This window comes from Mauremys reevesii, linkage group 1 (genome assembly GCF_016161935.1).
Source record: "Mauremys reevesii isolate NIE-2019 linkage group 1, ASM1616193v1, whole genome shotgun sequence".
Classification (NCBI taxonomy): Eukaryota; Metazoa; Chordata; order Testudines; family Geoemydidae; genus Mauremys; species Mauremys reevesii.
Genome location: NC_052623.1, coordinates 42,162,921 through 42,186,194, shown reverse-complemented (window position 1 = coordinate 42,186,194; position 23,274 = coordinate 42,162,921). Strand labels below are relative to the sequence as shown.

At 40.0% G+C, this 23,274-nt stretch overlaps 2 protein-coding genes across 11 annotated transcripts in view; one reads left to right on the top strand and one right to left on the bottom strand.

Moving 5' to 3' along the window:
• The window catches only part of C1H11orf65 (chromosome 1 C11orf65 homolog), a 29,197-nt gene that overhangs the window by 5,010 nt on the left and 913 nt on the right, over positions 1 to 23,274 (top strand). For 3 of the 10 annotated variants that reach the window (XM_039526842.1, XM_039526854.1, XM_039526848.1), the window contains exons 2-9: positions 3,363 to 3,409; positions 3,753 to 3,831; positions 5,050 to 5,142; positions 7,926 to 7,979; positions 10,587 to 10,790; positions 14,329 to 14,462; positions 18,727 to 18,897; positions 19,154 to 19,209. In XM_039526842.1, the coding sequence (XP_039382776.1) occupies positions 3,763 to 3,831; positions 5,050 to 5,142; positions 7,926 to 7,979; positions 10,587 to 10,790; positions 14,329 to 14,462; positions 18,727 to 18,897; positions 19,154 to 19,209 (781 nt within the window). In that variant the 5' untranslated portion in view covers positions 3,363 to 3,409; positions 3,753 to 3,762. Of the gene's footprint in view, positions 1 to 3,362; positions 3,410 to 3,752; positions 3,832 to 4,977; positions 5,143 to 7,925; positions 7,980 to 10,586; positions 10,791 to 14,328; positions 14,463 to 18,726; positions 18,898 to 19,153; positions 19,210 to 23,274 lie in introns of those variants that run through there. The other 7 variants (XM_039526860.1, XM_039526874.1, XM_039526868.1 and 4 more) reach the window with 4 other exon arrangements.
• Positions 13,498 to 23,274, bottom strand: part of ATM (ATM serine/threonine kinase) — a 134,493-nt gene continuing 124,716 nt past the window's right edge. Inside the window, exon 65 of the mRNA XM_039526744.1 lies at positions 13,498 to 13,510. The gene's annotated coding sequence lies outside the window, so the exon portion shown is untranslated. The remainder of the gene's footprint in view (positions 13,511 to 23,274) is intronic.

The following is a 23,274-nucleotide window of genomic DNA, read 5'->3' as shown; positions in this document are numbered from 1 at the left end:
CCTCTATTTTATTCAGACTGACTTTCAGTTAAATTGCTGCCATCCAAGTCCCAGCCAGGATCAGGCACTGACAAAGCACCCACATTGCATCACCTGGGTTAGTTGAAATTAAGAAACTGAGCTGAATTTCATCCTTACACTGAGAGCACTGCAGCCCAAGTCATCTCATAGTTCCTCACAGTGATATCTTACACCAACCTTGAAAAAAGAGGCATCAAGGTAGAGCTTGCAGAACCCCACATGAAAGAACCATCAGAGTACTGTACTCATTTGAGGGAAGCTGGTACTTTACTTAATACTCCTTTTATTCAGTTTTAGCTATATAGGTCCAATGGGCACGATGCAATTAGACCCATGTTTTCCCATAACTTCTAAAACCGCAGGAAGTTAAATTGGCTACAACTCCTCTAGAGAGCACTGTCAGCAGAACTGCACAGTCCAACTTATTACAGTAAAGAGCTTTCAAAGGTGTGATGCTAAAGTTCAAAGCATGGTGATGCTAAAGATGGAGAAAACTTGATTGTCTTCCACCATTGCTTCTGCATTCTCCATCTTTAGCATCACCATGCCATACAACTTTGAAAACTCTTTATTGTAATCATTGGAGTCAGTGCAATTCTGATGACAGTACTCTAACCTGTTGGCCATACATTTCTGCTCCAACAGTCATCAATAAACCAAGTTTACGTATGAGGATGATGAATAAAGAGGAGATGCTTAAGAGTCATCATATAAATAGGTCAGGAAAAATATCATAATGTCCTACCGGCCATTAGACAAATTGAGTCACCAGCTGCAGAGCATAGAGTATTCTGCACTGATGATGACACTGTCTGAAAAAGGTGTAATCTCCACCCCGCTGTCCCCACACATTACCAAAGACAAGATCCACATTATGCCCCTCTCTATGCATGACACCTGAAATTACCTGGCAAAATACACATTTAGGATTTTGTGTTTCTCCTGCTATAGTGGCTGATATTACATCCAAAGCAGTGTCAGGAATACAGATTTTTGGTGCAAGTGTTTTGCAATATCATTAATATATGTAGGAAAAAACACTGTACTTATGGCTTGGCAGGTTAAAATATTTTCATTTCACCTTTAAAAAGCAATATAGTTTCACAGCACATTCTGCAGGAAGGTTTATTCTATGGGAGTTTTGAACAGAGTGTCCATATTAGCAGGTCAGCCAGCAAGGCTAGTGTGACCATTTGGTAACTTTACCTTTTTTGATTTATGAACTGGCTGTATTTGTGTGTCTTATGCTGTATTTTATTGTATTCTTACATCACACTCCTTGTGTTAAGGGGCAGGGCATCAGGCTAGTATAGGTCTGTCATTAAAGACTATTAGCACTTGAATAGATCTTGCCTGGGCTGAACAAAGGAGTAACTGCATCCTAGTTTTCTCTCTCCAACTTCTCGGCAGAGGTCTAGGGTTTAAAGAAATATAATTTTCCCATGAGAAGGAACAAGGAGATGAAACATTGGTACAGCACTTTAAAAACACAGAGATGGGGTGTGTCAAACAGACAAATTAAATGTAGAGCAGGAAGAAGAACACAGGGGCAGGCTTTTGGAAAGAAAAGAGACTTTTTGACTGCAGGACCAGTCAAAGCTGAGAAACTGGCTGCAGGGGAGAGAAACTCTGGGACAGGAGCAGATTTACTATGAAACAAACAGTGCGGTGGCACGGGGCCCCCAATGACATGGGGGGGCCCCAAAGTGCAGGATAAATCTCATCTGACAATCTGCCCGAGTCCTGGCCAGCAGCGCAGCAGGGCTCAGGCAGGCAGGCTGCCTGCATGCCATGGCTAGTGGCCCCACACTGCTCCCAGAAGCGGTTGTCTGCTGGCACGTCTCTGCGCACCTGATTGGGGGAAGGAGGCTCCGCGCGCTGCCCCTGCCCTGGGAAGTGCACAGAGACCCACTGCACCCTTACCCCCAGGAGGCGTGCAGAGACATACCAGCAGTGCTAAGGCAGCTCCCTGCCCACTCTGCTTCCCTCCTCCATGCTGCCCTGCTCCCGGAAGCGGCCAGCATGCCCCTGCGGCCCCTGGGGGGCGGGAGTGTGTCCGCTTGCTGCCTCCGCGCCAAGCACCAACTTCGCAGCTCCCATTGGCCAGTATCTGCGGCCAATGGGAGCTGTGGGGGTGGCACCTTCAGGCAGTAGTGCACGGAGACCCCCTACCACCCCAACACCCACCTAGGAATCACTGCCGGAGGGGTATGTGTGCCGGTCGCTTTGGGAGACGCTCGGGGGGCAGCTGGGGGCCAGCCGCTCAGGTGACTGCTGGGGCGGCCCCTAGGGCCAGCTGCACTGGCCATTGCTGGGGCAGCCCCAGGGCCAGCCACACCGGCAGCTGCTGGGTGGCCCTGGGCAGCTTGCCTCAGGGCCACCTGAGAAGTAGCTGGTGCCGCTGGCCCTAGGGGCTGCCAGAGCAACAGTGGTCCCAGAGCAGCAGCAGTCAGGGCCCACCCTGGAGGCCGTCGGAGCAGTGCTTCCTGGGGGCCTCAGAGGGCAGTCAGCCCCTGCCACCAGAGCAAGGGCCAGCGGTCAGCCCCTGGGCCTCCCCAGTGCAGCAGTGTCCCAGGATCCCCCAGAGTAGAGGCGCTCCGGGCTCCAGGAGCTGCTAAGTTTTAGTCAGGGGTATTTCTAGTATAAGTCATGGACAGGCCACAGGCCATGAAGTTTTGTTTATTGCCGGTGACCTGTCCATGACTTTTACTAGAAATACCTGTGACTAAATCTTAGTCTTACATATGAGAGAATGAGATCTACTAGTTCTAAAATCTTAAAGGTGATAAGAAACAGTCAGTTCAATTCACTATCTACAGCTAATGATTCCATTATTTAATAAATCAGATAGTTTTAAATGCAAAACATATTTTGATAAATGTAGCACATTTAAGATAGTTTTATTTCATAACAAATTGAAATGTTGTGTTTTTGCATTTTTAATATCATTTGAATTTCCATCCAAATAGAGCTTGCCACAAATCACAAGTTAAAAAAAATCATCTAGTGAATAAGAATTGTATCATTCACTATTTTCTACATAATAAAATGTGTAAACATTAAGACTCTGTATTAATATATGTTAAGCTCTATAACTGCTTAAATTAATGTAGATAAATATAGCGTATTATCCTGGTGAGCAAAAAGAAGCACCAAATTTAGTGTGCTAAGGCCATATTTAGTTGCAAATCCAACCAATGAGAATCAACCTTTCTTCAGGAAAATAACTAAAGTACAATTGCAAATCACAATTAAAATTGATTATTTAAATTGAGGTTTCCTACTTGCTGATTTAAATCATGATTAAAATCAGTTATTTAAATCACTTTGATTTCAAACAGTACACCCATGCTGAATGCAGTTGTGCATGACCATCTTTGAAAAGCAGGTATTGTTTTTTGTCTGTATCTGTATTTCACAATTACTTTTCCAAATTCTATGAATTATTTTATTTTGTAATTTCTACCTAAGATTACTGGTCTAGAGGGAATATAACTTAGTTGGAGAAACTAGTTATTGATGAGTAACCTATTTTTTCTCCATCTTAATTCAAGTCTTAAAAGCTAATGTGGGTGATGTAACACAGCTACAACACTCTTAAAAGCCAGACATTTTTTTAAAAGTGATTTTTACCATATACTTACTTTAAACTGGTTATAAAAGAAAAAGGCTGTGCAAATAGCAACGGAGGCAATATTGAATAGTTGTGAACAATAACCTTATTGTTTTAGGCATTTGTAAATGCCAATGGAAGAAGACAAATGGAACCAGGCTGCAAGAGTCATTCAGAGGTGCTGGAAAAGATGTATTGTGAGTGTGAAGCACTATTTTATGTTTAATCATTTATTTTAATTATTAAACACTTAAGCAACAATTTTGATATTTTTCTCCTCTATAACCAAAGTGGTGATGGAAAGTCTGCCAGGAGCAGAAACTCCTGTGGTGTGAATCCCATTTCCAGTACAATTGTCCACATACATAGGGCTGATGCTGGCCATAAAACTTAATAGAGAGTTAACTATCCACACAAGCCTGCATATATAGTATATTACAAATGATATATCATTTTATATTGTCAAAAGCAGGTAGAATTCCATAGTTGCCACAGGAAAAAAAATATCACATCACATTACCAAAGCGGGATGGTGTATTCATTTAGGTGGAATGTGTGGGCTTCCTTCAGCAGTATTTTGGTCTTTTTATTCTGTGTTCTGCATAGTCTACAGTATCGCATAGCATGCAGTGAGGCACCGATTACAATAGCTTTAGGAACAGAGGGACAGCCCTCATCAGGAGGGTGGGTGACTACTGTATTACTGGGGAAAGTTGCCATTTAAAGAGTTGTAAGTTGTTAATGATGGGATGATGGTAAAGAGAAGCAAAGAAGGAAGTTGGACAGAAATGGGAAGTGTAAAAGGCACTTAGATACCATGGTGATAACCTAGTTCACAGAGAAAATGGACAGACTTTTAAAAGGTTATTGTAAAGGTAATCCCCTAAGTCCAAAGCTGAGGAAGAAAAGGTGGTCTCATGGGGAGTCTTACCAAAGAGATCTTTTCAAGGATAACTATGGTAAATTAGGAGATTTAGATGCTCTACTTTAAAATTCCCCCTAGTATATGGCAGCAATTCCATGCTTTTAATTTGTATCCATATGCATTTCTTTCTCTGAAAGCCCTCTCACTTTTAACTCGCTATGACTTAATACCAAAATAAACAATATAAACTTAGTTTTTCAAATATGCATTAGACTTAGGTTTTTTTTTTTTTTTTACACACATTTGACTGAATTCAGCAGTGCTGTAATGTTATTAACTTCACTCTTCAGGACTGGGATGAGTACACCAGGCACAAGTTTAACTCTGTGAGACCGTTTGATGGATTGTGCCCCACACTGTCCACTGTGATTCTGTGAAATTCTGTGTGGTTTGGCATGGGAAAACCCTGAATAGTGTCATGACTATGTTCAAAATGTGGAAAAAATCCAGGGACAATAATTTTTCTTGGTATATTTATACTTCTCTACAGAATGTCCGTATCTTTCGATACTACAAAGAACTAATAGGCTTTAGGGGAGTTGGGGACCCCCATCTTCTGATGAAATGCATTGACCCTAGAGAGGTAAGGGCTATATTTACTGATGTATTTTCATTGCTATATCTGTGTACATGTTACACATGTACTGTACAATATAGTTCAAGATGTTAATTTTAATTTCATAGCATCATAGAATATCAGGTTTGGAAGGGACCTTAGGAGGTCATCTAGTCCAACCCCCTGCTCAAAGCAGGACCAATCCCCAGCTAAATCATCCCAGCCAGGGCTTTGTCAAGCCTGACCTTAAAAACCTCTAAGGAAGGAGATTCCACCACCTTCCTAGGTAACTCATTCCAGTGCTTCACTACCCTCCTAGTGAATTTTTTTTCCCTAATATCCAACCTAAACCACCCTCACTGCAACTTGAGACCATTACCCCTTTTTCTGTCATCTGGCACCACTGAGATCTGTCTAGATCCATCGTCTTTGGAACCCTCTTTCAGGTAGCTGAAAGCAGCTAACAAATCCCCCCTCATTCTTCTCTTCTGCAGACAAAACAATCCCAGTTCCCTCAGCCTCTCCTTATAAGTCATGTGCTCCAGCCCCCTAATCATTTTTGTGGCCCTCCGCTGGACTCTCTCCAATTTTTCCACATCCTTCTTGTAGTGTGGGGCCCAAAACTGGACACTACTCCAGATGAGGCCTCACCAATGTCAAATAGAGGGTAATGATCACATCCCTCAATCTGCTGGCAATGCCCCTACTTATACAGCCCAAAATGCCATTAGCCTTCTTGGCAACAAGGGCACATAGTTGACTCATATCCAGCTTCTCGTCCACTGTGACCCCCTAGGTCCTTTTCTGCAGAAATACTGCCTGGCCACTTGGTTCCTAGTCTGTAGCAGTGCATGGGATTCTTCTGTCCTAAGTGCAGGACTCTGTACTTGTCCTTGTTGAACCTCATCAGATTTCTTTTGGCCCAGTCCTCTAATTTGTCTAGGTCCCTCTGTATCCTATCCCTAACCTCCAGCGAATCTACCACTCCTCCCAGTTTAGTGTCATCTGCAAACTTGCTGAGGGTGCAGTCCACGCCATCTTCCAGATCATTAATGAAGATATTGAACAAAACCGGCCACAGGACTGACCCTTGGGGCACTCTGCTTGATACCAGCTGCCAGCTAGACATGGAGCCATTGATCACTACCTGTTGAGCCCGATGATCTAACCAGCTTTCTGTCCACCTTATAGTCCATTCATCCAGCCCATACTACTTTAACTTGCTGGCAAGAATACTGTAGGAGACCGTATCAAAAGCTTTGCTAAAGTGAAGGAATAACATGTCCGCAGCTTTCCCCTCATCTACAGAGCCAGTTATCTCATCATAGAAGGCAGTTAGGTTAGCCAGGCATGACTTGCCCTTGGTGAATCCATGCTGACTGTTCCTGATCACTTTCCTCTCCTCTAAGTGCTTCAGAACTGATTCCTTGAGGACCTGCTCCATGATTTTTCCAGGGACTGAGATCAGGCTGACTGGCCTGTAGTTCCCCGGATCCTCCTCCTTCCCTTTTTTAAAGATGGGCGCTACATTTGTCTCACTGTCTTTTATTTGGGGCATAGTATTGGGAGGCAAGGATCATTCCAGCATTATAAATCAAATACAATTTTTGACTGTTCCATCATCTGAAGTCCAAGATTTACTGATGTATGATACTTTGTGGATTGCACACAACTGAAACCATATGCCAATAAATAAATATATAGTAGTTACAATAGAAAGTATCAGTAAACAACAAAAGTAAAAGCATATCCAAGGTAGAATTAGAGGGAAAAAGGAAAGGAGAAATCTGATCCCATAGAAAGCAGTTGTTTTCTAGGAATTGAGGACACCCATTCATTTCATATAGAGAGGCCATATAATAGCTAATAGATGGTAAAAGGCATTTGGGGTTCAATCTGACTCATACTGTTTCAGGCCAAGCCCAATTATTTTCAGAGCATGTTGTAAAAATCATCTTTCTGCAAAAGCATTTGTGCAATAAATTGCCCCAAGGAAATAGTCACATAGGAAATGCTGACTGTATAAATACAGTGGCCCATCTAGACCAGTATCTGATGCTTGAGTGTCTATGCAAAAAAACTTGCAGTAGGCAGTTATAGGAAAACCCACCCCTCAGGAAAGTTTCTTCCTATCCCTCAATAGCTAGAGGCTGACTTGTGGTCAGATGAATGAGAGTTTTTTATTGCTTCCAGAAATCTTGCTTACTTTTAAAAAAATATGTATTGTTATCACTCCGAATATTCACATTATCCATATAAATACTATAAGAAGAACAAGAGTGAAAGAGAAAATCTCCCCCCTCACCCTAAAAAACAATTAAACAAAAATCAGTAATATAACAAAGAAGCAAGGAAGAGAGTCAATTATAGACATCACTTTGTGAACCCTACTTATTGTTTCTTGTCCTCAGATGCTATGGTGATGGATGTCTTAAGTAGATATGGAGAAAATTTAATTAAAGCCATTGCTCTCCCACCTTCACTTGTTTGCTTCTTGCATGCCACAGTATGATGTCCACACCATACTGCAGAGAGCAGAATGAGGCCCATTATTCTGCCTTTTAAACTTTTTACATATTTCAATTTATAGATGAAAGTCTTTTTCATCTAGAAAACACGGCACTTCCATAAGAATAAAATATCAACCTATTTATATTGTGTGCATCTCTATTGATATGTTATTGGACTTATGTCAGAAGAATCTAAACACATCTTTATGTATGACGAACTAAATTATTTAACTGTCCATTACTGTATCTTTCTGTCTTGATTTGGAAGCATTGTGGATTAATGTCTTTTTCTTCTTGCAGGCAGAGTTACTAGATGCTGCAGCAGGTGTTTATGTCCGATTCAGACTAGGTGGTGTAAGTAGTGTTTTAAAGAATATTGAAATATTGACATTCATTCTATATCTAGGTAATCACAACTTAATGGACTTATATTAATTGTATTCTAACAAACTAGCAAGGTTAGTATTTTATAACCAGAGTGCTTACTTGTTCCCATAATACAAGAACTAGGGGTCACCAAATGAAATTAATGGGCAGCGGGTTTAAAACAAATAAAAGGAAGTTCTTCACACAGCACACAGTCAACTTGTGGAACTCCTTGCCTGAGGAGGTTGTGAAGGCTAGGACTATAACAATGTTTAAAACAGGACTGGATAAATTCATGGTGGCTAAGTCCATAAATGGCTACTAGCTAGGATGGGTAAGAATGGTGTCCTTAGCCTCTGTTCATCAGAGGATGGAGATGGATGGCAGGAGAGCGATCACTTGATCATTGCCTGTTGGGTTCACTCCCTCTGGGGCACCTGGCATTGGCCACTGTCGGTAGACAGGATACTCATTCTTATGTTCTTATGTTCTAAATTAGCCTCCTAAATCCATTCTTAAGCACCTGATTAAATGGTCTGAATTTTCAGTTGCACTTGTGGGTGCTCTCATTGCTCTGGATTTGATAATCAGGGGTGCAGTCCTGGACTTATTGATGTCAACAGGAGTTTTTCCATTGGTTTTAATGGGGCCAGGATTTCACCCCAAGCCTTTATTTAAGTGACTAAATATGGATTTAGTTTGAAAATTTTGACCCAAGAGTCTGCTTAGATTTTGGCCTTAAGTATTTGCCTATTAGTATTATACAAATGAACAGTCACTCTGGAATAGCAAAAGCCCTGTGTAAGAATCTCCTGCTTTCAAAATATCTAATACAGGATTGTAAATCTATTGCTACAGCACTTGATATAGCTGGAAAGAAGCTGATTTATTGTTAATATTCTTCCCTGCTGCCTGGCTAGCAATTTCTAGTAAATTGTATTTGGCAGACTTCTACCCTGTAATTATTTGGTTTCTGCTTCTGACCTACTCTTCCCTGGCTAATAACAACTTGTGAATAATACATCATTAGTAAACCTTACCTTGATGACATATGATATTAATAAAACATCAGAGCAACAGTTTGCTCTCTGGTGGAAGGCACAGTGTAGAGATCAAGGTGCTGAGCTGATTGATTACTTACAAGATTATCCAGTTCAGTGAAAGCAAGCGTGGAGGTGGATGAAGTTTTTAGATTGGAATTATGGAGCCAACACATTCTTTTCTTTACTTACCAAACATTAGCACCATGACAAAATATAAATTTGAAAAATGGTTATTTTAATCAGAACTGTCCTAGCATTTTAAGCTATCGTATTTGCAATATATTTACAAGACTGTCCAACATGACCTTATGTTTCTAGGTTTCCATCTCTAGTGTTAGAGAGACATACATGATAATCTTTCATCATACCATTTTCCATTTAAAAAATAATATTAGCAGAGGAAGGGAACGTATGCTTTAATTACCTATTATTCCTCTTTGAAAGTTCTTTAACTCCCTCACAGGTTGTCAGTTTATACTCCATCACCTCCATGTCAGTCTTCACAATGGGCATTCAGGAAGAAAAATCATGGGTTAGACAGAATTTTTCCCTTTCTCATCTATTTACTACTAAGCAATTTGGACTATGGAAACAGGGCTGCTAATCTATATACTTCAATTGAGAACATACCAGATGGACCAGGACTTGTCAATGAAATTACAGCATCTGTGACTGAGAGAGTGGGTTGCTTGAAATCAAACCAACAAAAAAAAAAACACCCTCTCAGTTCTTTAAAATCTATTTAGCCATCCAAGCAGTTAAATTAGTTTCACTGCAGAAATTATTACAGGTTATAATCTAATTTATTAATGTATTTTCTCATCTTTAGATCATCAGTAAGGTCCATTAAGTAAAAGTATTAATTTTCATGTACTAGCACCTTTTATCTGAGGCTATCAAATTGCTTTACAAAGACCAGCGAATCCTCAGAATAGACATCTGAGAGAAGTAAATTATGATCTCTATTTTACAGACAGGAAAACTGATGAAAAGAAAGGTTATATGACTTACTTAATTCACACAGCAAGTTTGCAGTGTACCTGGAAGTACAACTCACAAATACAGACTCTCAGTCCCTGTTCTAGCTACTGTGCACACTTAACTTTCCATTTTTAAATATTTTTCAATTCCATTTCTCTTCCCAATAAACTTCCCCCATTCAGTTCAGAAAAATAAACATTATAGGAGAAACAATAAATGCTCATAAATGTTGTGTATGCTTGTGGCAACACACCAAAGACCTTGCAAAGAACTCCCTTAGAGTTAATGGCAAAACTCCCTCTGATTTCACTGAGTTGAGGACTGAATCTTTAATTTCACTCAGAATTGTAATCAGCCAATCAAATCTTCCAATTTCAGCCTATCCTGTATGGTGTTAAACTACTTTGAAATGGGTAAAGAACAGTTTCATGGCTTTTGTAAACCCATTTATGTCAACAGAGTAAGACAAGGTATTAATCTGACAATTTTTTTAAAAAGTAGGAACATTTGTTTATAAGAGACACTGTCACTAGCTGGATCTTTCACTTTCAAGTGTGATATTTCTTTACAGACTAAATATCCTCCAAGTATATATTACAAAATATTCACTCATAGACCCATTGTGGATATGTGTGCTAACAGCCCTAAAGATTATTCAAAGCCAACAAACAAACAGCTGGTGCCAGAGGCTATTCATGGAAAGATTTGGAAAGATGACCACAGTGGCTGGTACAAGCGTGTGGAGAATAACGGTTGGAGACTTCTTTCAATCAGAGTAAGCAAACAACAGCATTTACATTTTTTCTTTAAAACGTTAACTTCTTTTTCTTACATAACCTACACATTATGGAGATTTAATTTCACTCACTATATGGATCACTTCATAATGTGTGGGATCTTTATTTCCATTTGAAATAATGACCTTTGGTAATAGTCACTCCCTGTGAGATGTTATAATAATATCATGATCATTTATTTATAACATGTTCCTCATCACCAGGTCACTGAACAATAGAATATGATTAAATTATCATAAGTACTGTACTATAAGATCTTGTGCTGAATATGAAATAAACCTGCTTATTAAAGTACAATATAATACTTAAATATTAAAATACAATTTCATACTTCTCCATATGAAGGTATAATTTTGTTTGGATTAAAAATCTGCGAGAGGAGTCAATGTACTTTTCTCTAATACTAATAGCTTGAAATATAAAACATACTGAAATTATGTTATGTTAAAATTAAGCCATTTATGTTTTGTTAAATTCTTTTGGAAATAATTGGTAATATTTTTAAAGGTGAAAGGTTTGTACAAACATAACACAGGGTAATTACAGAATTTAATAAATTATTCAGGGAATTATTTGGATCCCAAGAATGACTATGAACAGTATAACTCCATTTCAAGTATCAATCAACAGATGATTTAGGGCTGGATTACTTGGTATATGAAGGCTTGTGGAGGTAAAGGCAGGTCTAAGCCATCTTTCTGTCTTCTCTGTTCTGAGTCTGAGCTGGCAAGTTAGAGCAACCACAGGGCTGCACTAATGAACAGAATTCTTTTTCAGATATGATACACAACATTTAAATAATTTCTAATACACTGTATAGTGACATGAATCATTCAATGTGACACCATCAGACATCTTCTCTAATCCTATTATTCTATCATACTCCACTTCTCCACTCCTTTAGCTCGTCCTGTCGAGCCGCCTCTTCCAAGCAGGCATTTTGATGGGGTTGTTGAAGACAGTATACCAGTCTCCTCATTTCTGTCTGGTCCTCCTTTTTTATTTACCAGTCACTTTTCCCACTTCCTAAGTGCTTCAACCTATATAACATTAGACCAGTAGGTGTTAAGCATGGTGGATTGAGGGTATGCCATCCAGTTTACTTCAACCCTCCATCCACATCCCGTCCCTCTTCAGGGACCACTCTCACCAGGTATTGCCCTTCAGTGGGAGGTTCAATCTCTTCTTCAGAGAGGGGCCATAGAGTAAGCACTGTTTGGCCTCAGAGTACAAGGCTTTTATTTCCATTATTTCCTGATCCCCAAGTCAAAGGAGGCCTCAGGCCCATCTTAGATGTAAGAGAATTGAACAAATTGCTGAAGAAAATAAAATTCCGCCTGGTTATCTTAGTGACAATTATCCTTTCCCTGGAATAAGGAGACTAGTTTGATGCCCTTGACTTGAGGGATGCTTACTTCCATATCACAATATGTCCCAACCATAGAAAGTTTCTCAGGTTTGTGGTGAATGGTTGACACTATCAGTTCTGAGTATGTCTGTTCCGCCTGGCAGCTGCTCCTCAGATATTCACAAAGTGCATGACAATGGTAGTAGCTCATATTCAAAAATTAGGTGTCCATGTGTTCTCATACCTGGATGATTGGTTGATCAGAGATCAATCAGAATCTCAAGTCCTCTCCAGCACATCCACGGTTCTATCCATATTCAGTGCTCTGGAGCTCTTAGGGAGTGGAGAAAAATCAGTACTGATGCCTGTACAAACAATAGAATTTATTGGAGCAGTCCTCAACTCCACAAATCAGGTTTGAAACCATTCAGAACCTAGTACTTCAAATGAAAGCTTACTCACTCCCAACAGCATGCAAGTACCTCAGCCTGTTAGGTCACATGGCAGCATATATCTATGTAGTACAATACACCAGACTGCGACTCAGGATACTACAGACATAGCTAGCATCAGTATTTGCCCCGAATCATCACCACTTGGACAAGGTGGTTCAAGTGCCAGAGCTAGTCCTGTTGTCTCTGGATTGGTGGACAGAGCCTCTAAAAGTTTGTGTGGGCGTTCCCTTCTTTCCAACACTGCCAACACTCACTCTAGTCACAGACGCATCATCTCTAGGTTTGGGAGCTCATATTAGATCCCTGAAAACTCAAGGACTCTGGTCACCTCTGGACCTAGAGGCTCACATAAATGTCAGGGAGTTAAAAGCAAGGTCTAGCCTGCTCAATCTTCCTCCCCTACATGGGGGGTGGGGGAGTCTGTGGAATATGACAGACAACTCAGTGATTATATTTTATATAAACAATCAAGGAGGGGCATGGTCAATCCAGCTCTGCCAGGAGGCAGTTCACCCCTGGGACTTCTACATAACCCACTCAATTCACCTCAAAACTGTTTCCCTTCCAGGGAAGCTAAACACACTGGCAGATCAGCTGAGCAGATCCTTCACCAATCAACACGAGTGGAATTGACATGTGTAGTCACTTGAAGAAGAAATGGTGACGTACCTTTCTATAACAGTTGTTCTTTGAGATGTGTGACACGTCTATTCCATGACCCATCCGCCTTCCCCTCTATATCAGAGTACATCCAGTATGAAGGAACCGAGGGAGGTCAGGAGCAGCTCCGCCCTCTTACATCAGCATGCGGTTGTGCACAGCAACAGGAGGGCACCCCAACGGGTACTGCTGAGGGGAAAAATCTCCGACATTTGTGCACGAGATGTACACACACCTATAGTGGAAAGGCCATATGCAACACATCTTGAAGAACAGTAGTTATGGAAATGTAGGTAACCCTTTCCTTCGATAATAATAAGACTTTGCATATACATAGTGACACCTTTCATCCAAAGATCTCCAAGTACTTTACAAAAGTGGGCAAGTGTTACTATCTCTATTTTACAAATGAGGAAACTGAGGGACAAAGAAGTTAAGTGACTTGCATAGGTCACAGAGAGTCAGTGGCGGTGTAGGGAATAGGCATCAGACTTCTGACTCATGTTCTCTTATTCTAGGCATAAAATCATTCTGCTTACTTCCTCCCTCTTCCCTATTACGTCTATCCCTATGCCTAAGCCTGTCTAGTGGTAGCCTCTGAGTAACAGTCCTGGAGCTTCTCAGAGAAACCTAATCTGTGTTTGGCCATTATTTGTTTTTTATACATTATTATATTACTTCTCAGTATGTTATCCATGAGATTTTTCTCTCCACTATATTAAACAGAGTATCAGCTATCAAAGAATCAGCATTCTTTTTATGCAGAAATTTACCAAGGCAAGGAGCAATTACCATTGAATTAATATTTGCAAGAGAAAATATACTCCTTGCATGTTTAGCCTTGAGTCTTTCAAGTTACTGATAAGATAATGTATCTTATGCTGAACAGATAAGCAAAACAGGCAAGGGGTAAATCTTTAATTATTCTCAATGTAAAGGACCAATCATGGGATTTATAAATGAGAAGACATGCCCAGGGGTGTAGAGAGGAAGAAAATCAGTAATGGTGTTTTTGTGAAACTAGTCCAAACGATACATCACATTTGCCAGTAGTTTTGGAGGACTATAGATCCTGTAACTGCTGAGGACAACACAAAGGAAAAGGAATTCCATTACTCTAAGCTGAAGAGGAAACAAGACATTGACCGGAGAAGAAAAAGGAGAAAAATTGAATGGATGACAAAAATGTGAGTTGATGCAATTTTCAGACTTATGTTTCTGGGCATGATTAGAGTAGTATTCTGGTTATGGGTCTTTTCAGAAATCATTAGCTTTCATGGCTAAATTATCTTAAAACACCATGTAACTGTGTATAAGTAATTAAGTTGTATATCACTACCAAGTCCTGCTGAACTTCCAAATGGAGCTAGTTCCATTTGAGGCAGCAGGATATTGCCTCTTCTATATCTGAGAATGGATAGCTCCTAAGGAGCTATTATTTTAATGGTTATATCCCTCTGCAGCTATGCACTGGGGGCTGTGGAGGCAATGCAGAAGGAGGTGATGTGACATTGGGCTGTACTATCTGTCATGTGGATTTCCGCAAAAAAATCTAGGAGCATAAAGACAGCATCATAGAGAGTGATAGTTCTTCCCAGTTCTATTCAGAAAAGAGGAACTCCACATATAGGCAGCTTCCTCTTCTGCTTGTAGATCACTGCCCCATCATCTCTAGAATATAGCATCTCCTGCTCCCAGGAATTTTCATCTTGTTTCCCAGAGAAGATCACCCATATCTGGAATGGCTGTATAAGCCACCGGGAACAAGCTGAGAACAAGATCAGAAACATAACACCTTCATTCCAAGACACCAACCTATACACACAAACAGTAGTTAATGAATCACTAAGTGCAAGCAGGGTCACCATCTGTGACAAGGACAACTGCTGTTGCTATATGGTAGGTTTGTATGGCATACCATGGAGCATTCCTAACTGAGATTGCCAATAGTTCATTTAATAAGAGAAATCTACCATGCAGCCTAAGAAGGGCAATAGTCTAACCAGAACCAAAAAAACTCGACACTCAAGACCTTGCAGCTATGGCCAGTGTCTAGCCTCCTTGCTTTCAGCAAACGAATTAAGAAGCTAGCAAAAAACAGTCTCCAGTGGCTCCTATCAATTGCCAGAATCCTGGCTCCATCTGAGTCAGGCTTCAGACCAGGCCACAGTACAGACACATCACTTGTTGCTCTGTTAATGACATTCTTCGGACCATAGATAAGGAAAGAACATCCATGCTCATCCTGTTGGACCTCTCTGACATTTGTTACTGTTGATCACTAAGCTCTCTAGTTCAGCCTCCAAGAACCTGCAGGGTTAGAAGGTCACACCCTGAAATAACTCAGGTCCTTCCTTTTAGAACAAACCAATAGCTACCTATGGGCAACTGTTTATCCACCGCCAAGGTCCTGACCAGTGGAATCACACAAAATCTTCACCTCTATATTATTTAACATCTACATTAAACCATGTTAAGTTTAGGAAGGCAGATAGAGCAATCATCTCTAATGCTAGCATAATGGAAGAAAAGTTGTGGCTCCCAGGACAAACAGTTATATTTTTATAACCCCTGCTTGAGTAGGCCAAATGCTATAGTCTGTTTTCTGAAGAGAGAAAACAAATTATTCCTTGGCATTAACCGTTGTTTCAGGATCAGGTGGACATGTATAAAAAGTACACAAATGCAATCCCAAGTGCCTCCATCACCAAACAGGCATACCACTGGGTGTCATTTAACTGGACATTCATTTTATTTTAAAGATTACTACAAAATTAATCTATTAGAAAAAATATAGCATGCAGAGGTATGAGTTTTAAATGGTAACATATTCACAGATTCTAAGGGTCAGAGAAATCTCTACGATCAGTTCCACTAGCCTGACTTCCTGCATAACATAGGCTTCATTCCTTACTCAGGCAAAACTTTCCTTGGAGAGACAAGGTGTGGGAGGTAATATCTTTTATTGGACCTTCTGTTGGTCAGAGAGACAAGCTTTCGAGCTTACACAGAGCTCTTCTTCAGGTCTGTTGAAGTCAATGGGAATTTGCCAGAGAAAGGAATAAGCCTACAGAGATAGAAGAAAGAAATACAGCTCTATTTTGAAAATTGTTGAAGTTCAGCTTTTGTCCCGTTCTGACCTGATATATAATTCAAATGGCATTCTTATATGTAAAAGGCAAAGGGACACACAACTGTCTTTGTAGTATACTTTTTAAAGTTACTTCCATTTATATAATATCATAACATTACTCAACACAAAGAGCTTGCAAATCATTTCGAAGTGTGATGCCCAAAGAATTTCAATAAGCCTAAAATAGTTGGATTGTTTGTGGTGTTTAACAATGTTTTCTTTAACAACAAAAATCAGTTTTTCCTTGTGATTTCTTTCTCCCTATATTACTGGGAGGTGGGGCAGGCATGAAGAATGACGTATTCTTTTGAGAGGAAGAGGCAAGTCGGCCCATGTGTGTTCTTGCAAGTATCCTCCTTCCTAAACAAAGGGGAATAATTTCCCAAAGACAAGAACTAAGAATATATAATATAAATGGGACACTCAGGTTTTCATCTACTCATTTATTCTAGGCTACTACTAAATTATCCTTCTCACAGGCATAGTCCTGACATCATTAACGTACAGGGTCAAGACAGGTGCTTTAAAATTTTAGGGAAATATTTATAAAAGTAGCTTCTTCTAGCAGTTAGGTCATTTTTTGACCCTCTCATATGCCTGAAATGGTCACCTCTGGCAAGATCTCTGTTTCAGTTGTATATCCAGTGTACAAATTGTTGTGTATGGTGTGGTATACTGTTTAAAAAACCCAGAATCATAGAATCTCAGGGTTGGAAGGGACCTCAGGAGGTCATCTAGTCCAACCCCCTGCTCAAAGCAGGACCAAACCCAACTAAATCATCCCAGCCAGGGCTTTGTCAAGCCTGACCTTAAAAACCTCTAAGGAAGGAGATTCCACCACCTCCCTAGGTAACCCATTCCAGTGCTTCACCACCCTACTAGTGAAAAAGTTTTTCCTAATGTCCAACCTAAACCTTTCCCACTGCAACTTGAGACCATTACTCCTTGTTCTGTCATCTTCTACCACTGAGAACAGTCTAGATCCATCCTCTTTGGAACCCCCTTTCAGGTAGTTGAAAGCAGCTATCAAATCCCCCCTCATTCTTCTCTTCTGCAGGCTAAACAATCCCAGTTCCCTCAGCCTCTCCTCGTAAGTCATGTGCTCCAGCCCCCTAATCATTTTTGTGGCCCTCCGCTGGACTCTCTCCAATTTATCCATATCCTTCTTGTAGTATGGGGCCCAAAACTGGACACAGTACTCCAAATGAGGCCTCACCGGTGCTGAATAGAGGGGAATGATCACATCCCTCGATCTGCTGGCAATGCCCCTACTTATACAATCCAAAATGCCATTAGCCTTCTTGGCAACAAGGTCACACTGTTGACTCATATTCAGCTTTTCGTCCACCGTAACCCCTAGGTCCTTTCTGCAGAACTGCTGCCCAGCCATTCGGTCCCTAGTCTATAGCAGTGCATGGGATTCTTCCGTCCTAAATGCAGGACTCTGCACTTGTCCTTGTTGAACCTCATCATATTTCTTTTGGCCCAATCCTCTAATTTGTCTAGGTCCCTCTGTATCCTATCCCTACCCTCCAGTATATCAACCACTCCTCCCAGTTTAGTGTCATCTGCAAACTTGCTAAGGGTGCAGTCCACACCATCCTCCAGATCGTTAATGAAGATATTGAACAAAACTGGCCCCAGCACCGACCCTTGGGGCACTCCACTTGATACCGGCTGCCAACTAGACATGGAACCATTGATCACTACCCGTTGAGCCTGACCATCTAGCCAGTTTTCTATCCACCTTACCGTCCATTCATCCAGCCCAGACTTCTTTAACTTGCTGGCAAAAATACTGTGGGAGACTGTATCAAAAGCTTTGCTAAAGTCCAGAAATAGCACATCCACTGCTTTCCCCTCATCCACAGAGCCAGTTATCTCATCATAGAAGGCAATTAGGTTAGTCAGGCATGACTTGCCCTTGGTGAATCCATGCTGAACAGAAGTCACTCTATATGGTGGTGGAGAAGGTGATGCCTACATAACTGTTATATCATTTTGTAAAATGCTTTGAGGATCATTTGGGATTAAAAAGTCTAATATATTTGATATTAAAATGATAAAAGAAAAAAATAGAATCTATATTTAAATTGTGTACACACATACTTGATTCTCTTCCCCTCCTTACTATGTCACCATTAAATCAAAGTTAATAATGACTAAGCTACATAATATTTCCATTCACAGACCACCCATGTTATCCTTAGTTGGTTCTGCTAGAATAAGACAATATGTTGGGATATAGTGCCCCTTAGCGTCAGAAAATATAACTGTTTCAAGCAACCTGCAATAATATATTCTTGTTTCACTATTAGGTATTATGCAGGAAGCTTGCGGGTCAAAACTGAGGACCCTACCACTGCAATCTTAATTCAGAGAAGTGCAGAAGGCATCGTCAATGCTGTTGAGAAAGGAGGAACAGACAATGTAATGGAATGGGAAGTGGATGAACTGTTGGAATGGACAAATGCACTTAACTTTGAAGAGTAAGTATGTGGTTTTTTTGTTTGTTTTCTTTCCCTTCAGAAGGATTTTATTATCTATAATAGAGCCTTGATCAGCCCCAGCTTCTCCCATTTTAAATCTTCTCCCTCCATTGTTCTGTACTGTGGCCTTGATCTCTTCTTGGAAATGTTTCAGCTTTCAAAAAGTTAACTTCTCAAAAGATTAAACTTGTGTTTAGTTTCCAGGATTTTGTTAATTGTACCTTAAACTGAATGTGTGTTTACTTAATGTGCTTAGATATATTAGCCAGTGGAAAGAAATTGCAACAAGCAACTCATCAGCTAACTACCAGGGTAAGTGGCGCCAACTATAGTTGTGGTAAATGGCTTCAAACACAATTTTGCTCTCAAAAATTACTTTAAAAATTGCAGCTATGTTCCATGTTTATTGTGTCAATTATTTTTTCCATATCCACTATCCTTAGCTTCCAGGCAAAAATATCCTTTCTAATTTCCAATCATGCAAATTTACCAAGAAATCAGTATATTTATCAGTATCATCAAGATCTGGTGATCTTTGTTATGAATATCAAAAGTGTAAGTTATTTTTAACCTAATATGTGAAAAGGAAAATGGAATGTAGAGTTCCAGAAAATACGAATAGCCTTTTCAAAGTCAAACCCTTTTTATTAAACTCAACTGTAACCAATTATGATTTACACATTTGCTGCTACAATCTGATTTGTTAACATTTCTCCAAACATCAGCAGTGCTCATCTTTGAGCAAATAAACAAGTTCTGGTCTCTCTAGTCTTTTTAAAATTGAATTTCTGCCTCCTCTTTATTAGTAATGCCTGCGTCTTTTTACAATCAGGTTTTATATGCAATAATTTAGTTTATCTTTTTTACATGTTTTTTCTCTGGTATTAGCAGGCCAGTAAACCTAAAATTAGACCTACCAGATATGTTGGTTCACAGGCATATTATTTATTTGCATTATAGTAGTGCCTGGGATTCCCCAGTTGCTGATCAGGACTTTACTGTGCTAGGCACTGTACAAATACAGAACAAAAAAGACAGGCCCTGACCCAAAGACCTTACTATCCAAGGAAGGCCTGGTTTTAAGAGCTGTGCTTTCCAAGTGTTCCAGTGTGGAAGATTCTTGTATACTTCATTTATCCATTTGAAAGACTCAAGGGAATACTTTACTATTTTAAACTAAAAATACACAAAACAGAATCTCTCGGGATGATGTAGTAAGATTTATTTTAATTTATTAATGTGGGTTATTGCTGATATGTGACTCCGTCACTAATACATATAATATACGTGCACCCAGTATATTTTAGGACCATATTCTTGGCTGTAGTTGTTAGGTGGGAGCTGACAACCAGACAAAGGTGTGTGTGTGTTCTGTATGGGCTTAGGTATTATACTGTGTGTGGTACTTGGGCTATATCCATATTTAACACTTCCAGTTCTAGGAGGAGTCCTGGGTCAGGTGAAGCCCTGAACCCCACCCCCAACCTGCCACAGCCGTGCCTCCCCTCCCCAGAGCCCAAGCCGCCCTGCAGGAAAATTCAAAAGCTCTTCTCTCTTCTGGAAGAAACTGAGCTTTTGATATGTGTCATGCAGGTTCCAGGGCAGCTTGGGAGGTGCTATCTGCTACTCAGGTTTCTGAGTTCATCAGTAATCTCCTTGGAGTCCAGGGAGATTTTAATGTAATTTGATGAACCCAGGAAGCTGAGTAACACATACTGTCTCCTCAGCCACCCTGGAACCTGCATGGGGCATGATAATAAACAAAAATTTCCCCCACCAAACCCGCAACTGGCATCCGGCAGCAGTGACTGTGCCACGGAAGGCCTATTATACCCACCACCCATGGGCAAACAGCTTACAGAAGTTTAAATACTACTTCAACATCATTACCTTTATCAACCAAACTTGTAATCTCATCAAAAAAAGATATCAAGTTAGTTGATACCATGTTGATTTGCATTAATTACATTACCCTCCTTTAGCTGATTGTTAATTGAGTTCGGTATCAGGTGCTCCATTATCTTGCCTGGTATTGATGTCAGACTGGCTGGCCTATAATTATCCTTTTTAAAAATTGGCACAACTTTAGCTTTCTTCCAGTCTTCTTGAACTTCCCCAGTGCTCCAAAATTTAGTGAAAATAAGCATTAATGGTGCAGCAAGCACCTCAGCCAGCTCCTTTAAAACTCTTTGATGCAAGTTATCTGGACCTGCTGATATAAAAATATCTAACTTCTGTTTAACATTTTCCAGTGATACTAGTGGAATGGAAAGAGTTTTATTATTACCAGATGATGAGAGTGCATCATCTGTTTTTTCCCCAAATACAGAACAAATATTTGTTGAACACCTCTGCCTGTTCTGAATTATTATTGATAATTCTACCATTTCAATCTAGTACTGGATCAGTACCATTGTCAATATTATTTTTGTTCCCAATATATTTTTAAAACTCCTTATTGTCCTTAAGTCTGCTGCCCATGGAATTCTCCTTTTGTCCCTTGGCTTCCCTTATCAATTTTCTGCAATTCCTAACTTCTGATTTATATTCATTACTATCAACTTTCCCTTTCTTCCATTTGTTGTATGTTATTTTCTATAGCTGTCTTCACTTCCCCTCTAAACCAGGTTGTTTTTTAACCAGCACAGCCTTCTTCCTCAGTGGCGGGATTGTGGCTTTTGGGGTCTCTAGTAAGATGTTCTTAAATAATTCCCAAATATCATTCACATTTTTCTATTTAAATTCTTCCTCTCAGCTGATAGCTCATAATTGTTTTCAGCTTTGTGAAATTGGCCCTATTAAAGCACCAAGTATTCATAGATTCTAGGACTGGAAGGGACCTCGAGAGGTCATCGATTCCAGTCTCTTGCCCTCATGGCAGGACCAAATACTGTCAAGACCATGCCTGATAGACATTTATCTAACCTACTCTTAAATATCTCCAGAGTTGGAGATTCCACACTCTCCCTAGGCAATTTATTCCAGTGTTTAACCACCCTGACAGTTAGGAACTTTTTCCTAATGTCCAACCTAAACCTCCCTTGCTGCAGTTTAAGCCCATTGCTTCTTGTTCTATCCTTAGAGGCTAAGATGAACAAGTTTTCTCCCTCCTCCTTATGATACCCTTTTAGATACCTGAAAACTGCTATCATGTCCTATCTCAATCTTCTCTTTTCCAAACTAAACAAACCCAATTCTTTCAGCCTTCCTTCATAGGTCATGTTCTCAAGACCTTTAATCATTCTTGTTGCTCTTCTCTGGACCCTCTCCAATTTCTCCACATAATTCTTGAAATGAGGTGACCAGAACTGGACACAATACACCAGTTGAGGCCTAACCAGCGCAGAGTAGAGAGGAAAAATGACTTCTCGTGCCTTGCTCACAACACACCTGTTAATGCATCGCAGAATCATGTTTGCTTTTTTTGCAACAGCATCACACTGTTGACTCATATTTAGCTTGTGGTCCACTATAACCCCTAGATCCCTTTCTGCCATACTCCTTCCTAGACAGTCTCTTCCCATTCTGTATATATATTACTGGTCTGCTTGCACAATATAAATGCGATCAAGTCATAATCACTTGTACCTAAGCTACATTAACATTTAGTTTGGTAATCGGTTCCTTTTTATTTGCTAGGACAAAGTCTAATATAGAATCCTCCAGTGATGGCTGCAACACTTTTTGAGTTAGGAAATTGTCATCTATAATGTTTAGAAATTACAAGGACATTTTAGTACTGGCAGCATTATCTAGCCATTAGTAAAGAGACATTGGATAGTGCAATGGAATGTATACAAAAATTGATTTTTCCACTGATTCTGGTAGAACTCAGGATTGTGGGGGGTTTTAATGTAATTTACTAAAATTGATGTCTAATATTAAAATGATTGTACAATGCAAATAAAAAGCCTTGAGTATTTTTAATTAACAGTAATGCTGTCATCAGAGAAAACAATGTAAAAATATTTCAGTTATGCTACCACTGCTCCAGTGACAGACAACACAGTTGCTGAAGCAGCAGGGAATCCAAAGTTAAATTGATATAAACCAGTTATAAGCTGATGTGTGCCCTCACAGGTGTTTCAATTGATTCAACAAAATTGATTTTAAACAATTTTAGTTAAATCTGTGAAACCGTTGTGTGTAGACAAAGCCTTAGTTAAGTCAGGCAAGAACCACTCTTCTGTTTATTGGCCATCTTGACAAAGCAGCTCTCACAATGACACTCTATTTAGACATTATGCAGTGGCCTGGGCTGTACTAATATGCACTATCTCACAGAAGATTGAAGGGTGGTGGGACACGTCAAAAGAAGGCCAAGATACAAATAAAGGGCCAAATTCTGCTCTCATTTGCACTGTGTAAATCCAGAAT